General features: G+C 37.0%; 1 protein-coding gene across 5 annotated transcripts in view; it reads right to left on the bottom strand.

Moving 5' to 3' along the window:
• Ctnna2 (catenin alpha 2) overlaps positions 1 to 12847 on the bottom strand; it is a 1105512-nt gene that overhangs the window by 696434 nt on the left and 396231 nt on the right. Inside the window, exon 7 of one of the 5 annotated variants that reach the window (XM_042690428.1) lies at positions 9871 to 9888. The exons of the other annotated variants lie outside the window; for them this stretch is intronic. Coding sequence (XP_042546362.1) covers positions 9871 to 9888 — 18 coding nt within the window. The remainder of the gene's footprint in view (positions 1 to 9870; positions 9889 to 12847) is intronic. 5 annotated transcript variants of the gene reach the window in all.

The raw sequence follows: 12847 nt of genomic DNA, 5'->3' as shown, positions 1-12847 counted from the left end.
CATAATAGCCAAGGAAAAAGTTTCAAAAGATCCATTCTCAATAGAAAAAAAAAAGCCTGCTGTGGTGGCATGCACCTGCTTTTCTACAACTACATCAGGAAGCTTACACAAAAGGAGAGTGGTCCAGTCTGGACAAGAAAACAGTAAGATCCTATCTCAAACATAACCAAAGGAAAATGGGTTGGAGATATGACTCAAGCTGAAGTACATATGCCTAGCAAGCATGAAGCCCTGAGTTCAAGTCCCAGTACTGCCAAAAGGTATAGAGAAGGATGAAGACAAAAAATGGTATTTCAGTGTTGAAGAAAAAGGAAATCTCCCTAGACAAAATTAACCAAGGGTGTCTACCACCAAGATGGGAGGAAGGAAGACACAAATGTGTCTCAGACTGTGTTTCAGAAACATGTGTTTCAGACTGTCCAGAAGTAGCTTCTAGGTAGTATTTTTAGAAGGACCAGCAGAGATGGCAGATGGGCAGAGGCAGGTAGCAAAGGTCTACATATGAGACACAGAAAGAAAAGGGACAGGTTGCAAAAACTCTGAGCTAATAAAGCTGACTCAAAAGTGAATTGAAAACTAACAGATTTCACCATTTCCCCTTAGCAGCTATCAATGAATTAAATGGAATAAGGCTATTTGCTATTAAAAAACAAACAAAAACAAACAAAATAAACCCTGCCTTCAAAAGCACTCATCAGTCAAAATTCTCCTTATAATAGTCCAACAGGGAAAAAGAGGCAGTCCATCATGGGCTGGGAACCCTGAGAAATATTGAGGAACTTAGTGTTGCCACTGGGAAAAACAAACAAACATAAAACAACAGATTAAAAACAAATATTTTTATTTGTACAGTATTCACGCTACAGGGAATAGAGTATGTTGTTCTTGTAAACCCTTTGAGTCTTGATGTCTCATTAGAAATCCTGAGCCAAATAAAAATGAAAACTTAACATCTCACTCCTAATTAAATCCCTCTTCTCTGCCACCATAGAGCAGGAACAAGCGCATCCTTCATGAAGAAAGGCAGCTTAGATCATGCAAGTCTGCCCTCTTCTGGACATATACTTTGATAGTCCAGGGAACTGTGAATGGCATTTAAGTTTGATCTCACAATTTCAGGAAATAAGCAAGCTTGAAGAGGAAAAATATGACTCCATAGGGAACTCTGTTAGACATAAGATTAAAAAAAAACTCAGCGCTATGCACAAGATTCTTTGAAAAATTGTCAGTAAAATCTAAAACATTTCTGAAACACCGACGGGAAACAAGGGGCATTTCTCATTCCAGCCAACCTTACCCATGGGCTCTTGTGTAACCTTATGCAATCTCAATGTGATACATAGCCTTCTCCCCCAAAGGTATTTCAAGCTCAGAGTGTTAGTAGAAAATCCAACAAGGTGTGTCACACTGGTCTGATCATGAGATAATTAATTCTAGGACCGGAGCAATAAATGATGAACTCTGTGTTGTAGGGGTAAAGAACAGGAGGGTTTCAACTCTCAAATAGGATCACATATCAACAGAGAAATCCCAGCAAAGCCCATGCACTTGTTCTTTATACTGTATTTCCTACGTATGTTTTTAACTTGTTTGTAGATTTGAAATTATTTCCCAGCAAAAAGTTTTTTTTTAATCCATATAATAGGGGCTATCTTGCCATTTGGCCTCCCTGCAACTTTCATCAAGATGATTAAATATTGTGGCTCTCTTATTTTATCATCTGTAGCACAAAACTATTCAATTTTTACCTAGTGTGGCTTTCAGGAGAATCAAAGGGAGGAATAAATAAAAAGTGCTTTGTGATGTACCTGGCACAGAACAAACCATCAATAATGTAATGGTTACATGCATTATCACTGCTTGCAGTAGAAGAGGAAGTCTGGCTTCTAACAAGGAAATGTGACACTTTTTCTCGCTAATACTGGTCAATATCAAGCATACCACTGTCAATTCATATTTTTTTCTGTTTTTTCATATTTCTATTATCTTTGACTAGTTGTACAAAGTTGTACAAAGGAGTTGCCATTCAACAATAGGTCTGTGAATATAATACATCTTACTCAACATTATCTATTTGACCATTCTCACTCACCCTTTCCAACCCATTACTTCCTTCACTTTTGTAAATCTTGCAGGACACACATTGAATTTTTGACTGCATTACCCACCCCCCTTTCTTCATTCATCTATCTCCCTGCTCATTTCAAATACTCATTTACTGGTGCTTATATTGTTTAACTATGAACTAAATTGCCCTGAGCTCTTCCCTGAATCTACTGTATGTGTTTCAGTTAACACATTTCTGTATTCTTGCATATAACTCATTTACTTAAGGATCTACACAATCCATCATTCCATCCAAAATAACTTGAGATCTATTTGTTCATTTATCCTGCAATGATTACTGAGAAAAACCATACTTCAACATGAAGCTTGCTTCAAAAGTATGCTAAGTTTCTCTCTTTTTAGTAATGGAATCTATGTTTTTGAATGTAAGGTAAGACTTACTCTATAGGGCTGTACCCTTTTAGTCTACCAGAAGGACCTGTGTCTTTCCTTGGAGGACTTTTTTTGACTTCTGATGAAACAGGTCTATTGTTTTATTACCCTTAGCTGTAGGAATTGTACACAGCTATCCATCAGGAGGAAGTGGCCAGCCTGTGGCCATGTGCCCTTTTTATTTGGGCTCACACTATTGAGTTCCGGGTTCCATTAGGTATTAAGGAAAGATGGAAATGGGGTTAGAACTCAGGAATGCCAGAAGTCTCAGATATAACATATTTCTTTTCACTCTAATCAGATTATTTGAGCTCCATTTCCTTATGCATAAGACCCAATTTTGTAGGATTGCATGGCTACAGATAATATCCATTTCAGAAAAGCTTGCTATTATTATTGGTGTATTGTAATTGATGATATTATAAAATCTCACAGTGAGAGTAAGTTTTTTTTTTCAATTTCTTGATTGAAATTCAGTCTCAGAAAACAGAATTTCTTTCAGAACATGATTTTTGATAACAACCAAAGGTAAATTAGTTTAATAGTATCTTAAAGTGTTTATATATGGATTTCAGGTGCCAGAACTAGGCATGAATTCAGGATTTGATGCTCTCACTTGACCTTTCTGCTCAAGGCTGGCATCCTACCACCTGAACCACAAATTCACTTCTGGCTTTTAGGTGATTAATTAGAGGTAATCATTTTAAGGTTTTCTTACATGGGCTAGCTTTGAACCTTGATCCTTAAATCTCAGCCTCCTGAATAGGTAAGGATACAGGCAGGTAGAAACATATTTTTGAAGCTAAATGTAGAAATGACAGAGTCATGGTTTCCAAACATATTAAATGAAATATTTGTCAAGACTTGGAGTTATAGCTTATGGGAAACTTGACTCTACAACACAGAATTTTTTCCAGTAATATTACTGCTCTTTAAATATTTCATATATAATACTTGATAGAGGTGAGATAAAGCTACTATAATTGTTGAGGAAACATTAAAGAAATAAGGGATCAAGAAAATGTGGTATATAAACACAATGGAATTCTATGCCTCCATCAGAAAGAATGACATTGCCCTATTTGTTAGGAAATGGAAAGACTTGGAAAAAAATATATTAAGTGAAGTAATCCAGGCCCAAAGAAACATAGGTCCCATGGTTTCCCTTATTTGCAATAGCTAGTACATGTCTGAGACAAGCAGAAACAGTCAGATAAGTTGATTTTAGGCAAAATGAACCTCAAGATAAGGACTCAAATGGTTTTACTTTCTTGCTATTGTTTCTAACATATTTAGAAGATGATTTCTTTGTTGTTTTATATGTTCCTCCCCCATTGTACAACCCCTGTTTTCACTGTATTTGATGTTGGTACTTTGGGCAGTGGAAGGGAAAAAAACAAATTGTTTAAATAGGGATACAGGTGGACCATTGCAACAATGAGATGTATAAGATATTATTTTGTAAAACAAACTTTACAACTTTGTGGGGGCGGGGATGGTAAGGAGGAGGCAACAATGCTTGATAAGAAATGTACTCATTACCTTGCTCATGTAATTGTAACCCCTCTGTATGGTATTTTCACAATTTAAAAAAAACTTATTAATAAAAAGAAAGAAGGGACACACAGAATATGTTAAACATGTATAGGATGTCAGGTCATATACATATGAGGGTACCAGAAGCCTGTAAACCTGAAATTTGAATAACAGCCTCATCTAACTTTGGGCTCGTGGTTGAAGCTCCGTGAGATTCCATTTTCCATTTAGAATATGCAGATAAAATTCCCATCAGTGTTTCAAGGAGATTCACTCTACTAACATGTAACATTCCTGGCACATAATAAGTATGTAATAAATGTTAGTTTCCTCCTTCTGCCCTTTTTTATATCAGCCATAAATCTCTGATATATGGTTGGTATCTACCCAATTTACGCAGTGGTAAATACTAGTAGAGTGGTGATTGGCAATGATGCTAATGTAGCTGTAAGTCCAATAAAGAAGAAATGGATCCCTGCAATTTCCCAAGATGTTCACAAGCAAAGTTCTCAAATTAGAGCTAACCAAATATATATGCATGAGATTTTCCTTGATAGCAGAGGCTAACCTGAAATGATGTACGTACATAAAAATTAACAAATTAATGGCCCTTGAAACACACATTTCATCCTGGAAAATCAGCACATTCTATTATAGTGAGCCTATTCAGGAATGCTTAGCCAGGGCAGCAAAAGGGGCCTCTTGTACCACAGCATGAAGTATAAAGAGACCCAAGGATGACAGGAAGGAAATGAAGTGCCTTAAAAAGTTATAACCCAATCTATCTAATAAAAAGTTTGAAGGACTAGTTTTCAACTATTCTATTAAATCTAAGCCCAGTTCAAACTTAGATGCTCTTGAGTATTCTTAAATCAGGAATGACAGCAATATTAAATGATGCATTGTTTATACTTCCTATGCAGATGATTTTAATAATGTAAGTTTTATAACTGTAGTGGCAACCAATAGAGCAGACCTAATAAATGGACTTTTATACCAGTAATTCGAGCTGAAACAATATTTTTAAAACCCTAACTAAAACTAAAGTGTGGATTCATTTACTTTACAATTAAGAAAACAAAACAAAGGAAAGAATCTCCTATACAAAGAGGCTCAGCATAGGCATCTGAGTGATGGTAAAGTTAGATGACAAAACATGAAGGTTTCAAACCATAGTTGCACAAATTTGAGTGCACTACATTTATCTAGTCCATCTTGTTTGTATTATGTCTAGCTCCCATTCTGCTCCTCTTTCTGTGTCATAACTATTCCATAACTATTCTTCTCCATCCCATTATTATTTTTTCTTCTCCATTACGTAAAGCTACAATAAAGCTGTGAATTTATGGAGCAAAAATGATGGTCTTGGCAGAGAGCTACTGGGACAGGTGATTTGCAATGTGGGCCTCCCAGAGTTTCTTCTTCCTCTTTTTCCTCCTCCTCCTCCTCCTCCTTCCCTTCCTCCTTCCTCTATTCCTCTTACTTTTTCTGCTCCTGTCTTCCTTTACCATGGGAGGGTGTGGTGCATCCATCCAGGATCGTTCATTTTGTGAGTTAACCTCATCAAATTATCAGAATGAATGTGAAAGGTTAGGGTTACTAAATCAGCAATAAAGTATATTAAACAGTCTCTACTAGAGGTAACTGTGATCTAAAAGATTCATGCTGGGGACTTTTGACACCATCCTAGGGCAGGATAAATATCCAAAATCCTGAGATCCTTGCATTCCTCACATTTGGATTAGAAACCTCCTAAAGCATTAGGGTGAGAACTTGCTGTTCTATACCGCCTTTAGAAACCCTGTTGTCCATTTGTAGCTGTCCTTGCACCTATGAAAGGCATAACCAGCACTTTCAAACTGTATGAGATAGAAGTTTAATCAACTTCCCAATCCATTGTGGACAATTAGCTCTAGTACAATTCTATGAATTGTTTTGACAATGCAAAACTGCTTCAGTAGTCTCTACATGCTAACTTAATGTAAACTACTAATAGTGTAATAGTTAATGATAAATTTTGCCACTCCATATGGATTAGCACTTGTATTCAGCGCACAATTTGAGGATAACTGGTAAAAGATGATTAAGAAATTAATTCATTTGCATAACCTCACTTACACATAGAATATAATAGTCAAAAGTAGAGTGTAGCTGGGCGTTGGTGGCTCACACCTGTAATCCTCAGAAGGCTGAGGTCTGAGGATAGTGGTTCAAAGTCAGCCTTGGCAGAAAAGTCTGTTAAGACTCTTATCTCCAATAAACCAATCAGAAAACTGGATGTAGCACTGTGGCTCAAGTGGTAGAGCACTAGCCTTGAGCTAAAAGAGCTGAAGGACAGCGCCCAGACCCAGAGTTCAAGCCCCATGACCAAAAAAAAAAAAAAGGAGAGTGTAGAATTGTGAATGGGGGAGATGAAAAATTTTAAAAAATAATCATAATTAAGTTATCTGTTTTAAAAATATTCTATATTCATAAGAAGTAAATACAATTGCTAAAAGGCAAATTCAATGACACCATAACTCAATTTATTTATGAGTCTGTCAAATCTTCTAGCCTCTATTAAACCTGTGTAGTGTTTTCATTGTACAGATATTAAAAGTATTCATTTCATTTCATAGTTTAAAAATCATGTTGTTAGCCAATTGCCAAAGGCTCACTCCTGCAATCCTAGCTACTCAGGAGGCTGAGAGCAAAGAATCACAGTTCAAAGACATCATGAGAATGTCTTTGAGACTCTTACCTCCAATTAACCATGAAAAGTCCCAAAAAAAGAGGTGTTGCTCAAGCGTAGAGCATGAACATTGAGCACAAAAGCTCAGGAAGGCAGCCAGGCCCTGTGCTCAAGCCCCAGGACCAGTAAACTCACACAAATGCACACACACATACACACACACACAAATTATGTGGTCAACTAAACTTTATATCATTTCATGTATAGGGAGCAGAAAAATTTTGTTTCTCTTCATCATTTCTTACAATATGAACTAAGTCCTGCCTAAGGAAAAAGATATATATATGTATATGTATATATATATATATATATATATATATATGTTGTCGTAATCCCTGTATATGTTCCTGAGTGCAATAGTTGTTGCTCGTAATATTAGCCATTCAGACAGCAAATATTAAGAGGATCAAATTTCAAATTTTTGGGGCAGCCTGGACAAAATTTCATAAGCCTCCCAACTGAATCAATAGAAAGAGGGGTGTTGTAACACATGTCTGTCATCCCAGCTGTATGGGAAGCATAGCTAGGAAGATAATATTTCAGGTCAGTTCATTCAAAAAGTGAGACACTATTTGAAAATAATAGAAGCACAAAAGGGCTGTGCGTGAGGTTAAGTGGTAGAATGTATCCTTGAGCCCCAAGTTTAAGTTCCAGTACTGCCCTTCAAAAACCTCCAGATATTAAAACAAAATCACACATCATTTTTAAGTAAAAAACACGAATCTTTTAAAAGTTGAACAAACAAACTCCAAATTTCATTGCTTTGCCAGAAGCTGAGTGAGATTTAATGTTAAATTCTGTTTTTTTGTTCCTTCTTTTTTTTTAATTGTGAAAATACCGTACAGAGGGGTTACAGTTACATGGGCAAGGTAATGAGTACATTTCTTATAAGCATTGTTGCCTCCTCCTTTGTTTCCCCTTCCCATCCCTTCCCATCTCCGCCCCCTACAGCCCCCCACAAGCCAAAGTTGAAAAGTTCGTTTTTCTACATAATGTCTTGTATATCTCATTGTTGCAATGGGTCCGCTTTCCCCTCCCCAAATTATATCTACATCAAATACAGTGAAAACAGGGGTTATACCATGGGGGAGGGACATACAAAGCAACAAAGAAATATCTTATAAATATGTTAGAAACAATAGCAAGAAAGAAAAATCATTTGAGTCCTTATCTATAGTCCAAAGACCTGCCTACTTCATTCTTAAAGAGGAATATACTTTGTATTAAAGAATAAAATACGACTTAGTTAATGATTTGAAACATTATAGAAGAATTCAGCCCCCCTAGATGCTGCATCAAACAAGAAAGTTTGTGTAAAATAGAATTGATTTTCAAATAATTTATAATTTCCAGTGTATCTTTAAGGAAAAAAAAATCCCTGTTCAGAATGATTGTCACTATGTAACAGCCAAATGGCCTTGGTCAGCAGGAGTATACAGTGTTGGCCTGTCTCAAAATGTATTACAGAAATCCAAAATGGGACACTTATGCTTCAACAGAAGCTTAAAAGCCTATCTTTTCTGTCTCTGAAAACAAAAATTGAATCAAAAAACCCAATGCTCTGTGACAAGGACAAAACAAAGTAGTCTTTCTTAATGCTTAGAACTCACATTTCCTCTCAAAGCAAAGGAGAATTTCCCTTTACACTTGGTATTATAGCTATCTTCGTTTTCCTAAGACCTCAACTCAGGCAGACAACCTTAAAAATCACTCCATTAATAAATAAATATTTTAAAAAATATTAAGATGAACTAAATAAGAAGGTTAAGTATGGTGATTGGTGCCTGAATTCTACCTATATAAGGTAGAGATGGCAGGAATTAGGTTCAAGTTCAGCCTAAGGGGGGAAAAATCAGGATCTTGCTTCAATAAACAACCTTGTAATTCATGTTTGTAACCCCAGCTACCTAAAAGGTAGAGGTAGAAAGACCTACATCTGGGACCAACATTAGGGAAAAAATGGAAAGATTGAGACCCTGTCTGAGGAATAAAAAGCAATAAGGTCTGGGAGCCTACGTACGAGGCTCTGAGTTGAAGCTTCAGTACCAACAAAAGATAAAAACTAAAAATAAAGAGAACAGAGATGTGAATCTCCTCTCCCCTGATTATCTTAGCACCCCAGGTTCTCTCTAATATTTCAAATTAATCTCATGATAAAATGAACCAGAGAAAGACCTGGATTTGAGGAGCAGGTTCTTGCTCCTGATGATAGTGGCGGTATACCCACACCCCACAGATGCATTTCTACAAAGTTACACAAGTCACAATGTAAGTTTAGAGTAAGACTTAAACATCATCCTAATGTTTTAGTTGCTTGTAACAGCATCGGCTAAATGGTCACAATTCTTGTGTAGCACATGGCCACTCTCTGTTTCCAAAGCAGTACCACCAGGAGCTTCAGATGATAGAATTTATTGGGGAGTTTTGGCTACTGGTTGTGTGTGCTTTATATTGAGCCTAAATCTTCTTATGCCTTTACATGCACTTTGGAAATTCCATAGACTAGGTTTCTGTCTCTGTTTCTGTAAAACAGCCCTGTAATCCTGACCCTCTTTGTTGCTCCTAACCAACACACTTCCAGTTCCCAAATCATGTACCACGGAATAGCTCTTTTGTTACAATAAACCTTTCTCTGGAATCAGTTTGTCACTCACAGTTTGAGTCAGTGATTTATCAGCTACTCATCCACCAAATATTCCTATAGCTACCTAGAAAGATACTACAGGGGTTTCAAGGTTGTGATGAAATTGTCATATTTCTTTGACAAAAGAAAAAATGAGCTTCCTTCCTATAGCGTATATTTGGCTTATTTGTTTGCTCATATCTTTTGTTTCAATTTACAGTTGTATTGGGGAAAACATGGTAAAGAATTGTCAGGGGAATTGACACATGAGCATAATTTCTTTGACGGTAACATCTAAAACAACATTTTTTGGTCAGTTGTGGGGGTTGAACTCATGGCCTGGGCACTGTCCCTGAGCTTCTTTTGTTCAAGGCTAGCACTCTATCACTTGAGCCTCAGCACCTATTCAGGTTTTTCTGTTTATGTGGTACTGAGGAATCAAATCCAGGGCTTCATGCATGCTTGGCAAGCACTCTACCACTAAGCCACAGTCCCAGCCCTAAAACAATATTTTGTGTAGAATTAGAACCAGATAATTTTAACATTGTGAACTTACAGAGTTGTTGTCTTGCTTAAGTCAACAAACTATATGGCAAGTAAAACCATCAACAAACTATATGCTCCTTTACACAGAGGTCAGCAAGTTTTACGCTTGGAGAACCTTGAGGCTTTTCAGGGGACAACTTGTGAGTTCTCAGGTTTCCCAGGCTTCTAAACTTACCCTAACACTCAATGTAGGAAATAAGATTCAACTGTACCTGAGACAGGACAGTTCAGTGCCCTTTTTACATTCAGTAAACATAATGCAGATATAAGTAACTTCTGCTAAGGCTTTCTACTATGAACAAATAATATTTCACTTTGAAAAATAACTTCTTTAAGCCGGATGCTGGTGGCTCATGCCTATAAACCAAGCTACTCAGGAAGTTGAGATCTGAGAATTACAGTTTGAAGCCAGCCTGGGCAAGAAAGTCCTTGAGAATCTTATCTTCAATAAACTGCCCAGAAAAAGTCAGAAGGGGTGCTGTGGCTCAAGTAGTAGAGCACTAGATTTGAGCATGAAGAGGCTCAGGGACAGTGTCCAGGCTGAGTTCAAACCTGCACTGTCAAAAAACAAAAACAAAAACATAAAAACTGATTTAAGGTTACTATGCTCTACACATTAGTTTGACAATGATCATAAAAGTGGCACATGCTGTTCATTGGCTGGGAGACACTAGATAGGACACGCTCAAAACACAGCCTCTTGCAAGACTGCAACAAGCTGTGTGCCTAGAACTTTAGGAATCTGTAAATGCTACCCAAACACAGTCATATTCTACCATGTACCTATGAAAAGCAACAGATGAAATATTTACACTTTACCATGCTACCATAGAATCAATATGTGGCAGATTTTAAGTGCTCGTAAATGGTTTTTGTTTTGAAAAGTACTATGTCAATGTACTTGGTCTTACTCAAATTAGTGACCTATTAGCACAACAGTTAAATTAAAAATGTCTCTCATAATATGAAAGCATAAAATTGGCTAGGTACTCATGGCTCCCTCCTGTCATCCTAGCTACTTAGGAGACTATGATCCGAAGACTAGTGTTTGAAGCCAACCTGAACAGGAAAGTCTGAGACTCTTACCTGCAATTAACCATCAAAAAGCCAGAAGTGGAGATGTGACATGTGGTAGAGCTGCAGCTGAGCAAAAAGCTAAGTGAGAGAAGTTCAAGCCCAAGTTGCACAAAATTAAACAAACAACAACAACAAACAAAAAAAAATGTATTCTTAGCCCCTTCTTGCTTTTATCCTTTTATGAAAGAAACAAGTTATGTGCAATTCTTTCTTAATATTGTTCTCTCTTTGCATCCCCATTGTCATTCTCTTAATATAGACTTTTGATGGTGTTCTGTGTTCTTCTGGGCTCTACTACAGTAGTCTCTGTGCTGCCTGTGTCCAGTGGAATCTCAAAGAACCTAGTCTCCATGGCAGGCAGATGATGCTTCCCAAACCCTGCAGAGGCCACCTGATATTACTTCCACATTCAAACCAAACCATGCAAAGCCAACTAGTCAGTTGTTAGTAAACAACTACCTTTTAAACTAATGCATGTGGGGTTTTTTGTTTCTTTTCTTTTTTATTTTTATTTTTCCAGATCCTGGGGCTTGAAATCTGTGTTTGGGCTCTTTCCCTGAGTTTCTTCTGAGCAAGGCTAGTGCTCTAACCACTTAAGCCACAGAGCCACTTCTGCCCTTTTCTGAGTAGTTTATTGGTGATAAGAGTCTCATATACTTTAGTGTCCCAGCTGGCTTCAAACTGCAATCCTCAGATCTCAGTCTCCTGACTAGGTAGTATAGATGTGAGCCACCAGCACCCAAGTGCATGTGTTTCTTAATATAGAATACTTTGCCCTTTAGAACTTAGTTTTATTTTGTTTCTTCTATTTAAGCCCCCTTTTAAAAATCTAATCAACATACTCATCATGTCTTAGTGTACCATGTACAACTGCACAATAAATTTTACTTGTCATTCCTCTCTATCTAGATAAATATTTTAATTATTTTTGATTGACATATAAATATTTGTACAGAGTGAAGAGATGTAATATGATGTTTTGACTTACCTATACAGCATGTGATGATAAACTCAAAATAATGATCATATCCATCTCCTTAAATTTTAATTATTTTTCATGGTGAATATGTTAAAGTCTTCTATATTACTGCTAATTATGCTCACCCTGCTATGTCTTACAACACTAGAACCATCACTTCTATCTTAGGGTAATGTTGCACCCATTTACCAACTCCCCACAGACACTGGTAGCTACTTTTGGACTCTCAACTCTAAAACTATCTTTTAAAAATTCCACATATGAGTAAGATCATGTAATGTTTTACTTTTTGTCTCAGGCTATTTTACTTCACAAAATATCCATCAGGTCCATTTATGTTGTCACAAGTGATTGGATTTTATGATGCTTTTTTTGGGGGGGGCAGAGTAGTTTAAAATTGTGAATATAAACTATATTCTCTTTATCCACCTTTTGGCAGACATTTAAGTTGATTCCATTAGGTTGACTATGAATATTGATTGAGTGTATGTATTTCTTCCATAGGCTGATTCGCTTTCCTTTGGGTACAATGTAGCAGTGGGTTCTGGTCTGTTGGGTAGATATATTTTTATTATTTACCTATCTATCTATTTATTTATTTTTTGTCAGTCATGGGGCTTGAACTCTGGGCCTGGGCATTGTCCCTCAGCTCTTCAGCTCAAGTCTAGTGCTCTAGCAGTTGAGCCATAGCACCACTTCTGGTTTTCTGAGTGGTTTATTGGAGATAAGAGTCTCACAGACTTTCCTGCCCAGGCTGGCTTTGAACCGTGATCCTCAGTTCTCAACCTCCTGAGTAGCTAGAATTTCAGGCGTGAGCCACCTACGCCAGACTATTTATAGTTTTTTAAAGAGCCTC

This window comes from Dipodomys spectabilis, unplaced genomic scaffold, assembly GCF_019054845.1.
Source record: "Dipodomys spectabilis isolate Male_0828 unplaced genomic scaffold, ASM1905484v1 ptg000137l, whole genome shotgun sequence".
Classification (NCBI taxonomy): Eukaryota; Metazoa; Chordata; class Mammalia; order Rodentia; family Heteromyidae; genus Dipodomys; species Dipodomys spectabilis.
The sequence above is the reverse complement of the archived record's forward strand: the minus strand, read 5'-3'. Positions and strand labels throughout refer to the sequence as shown.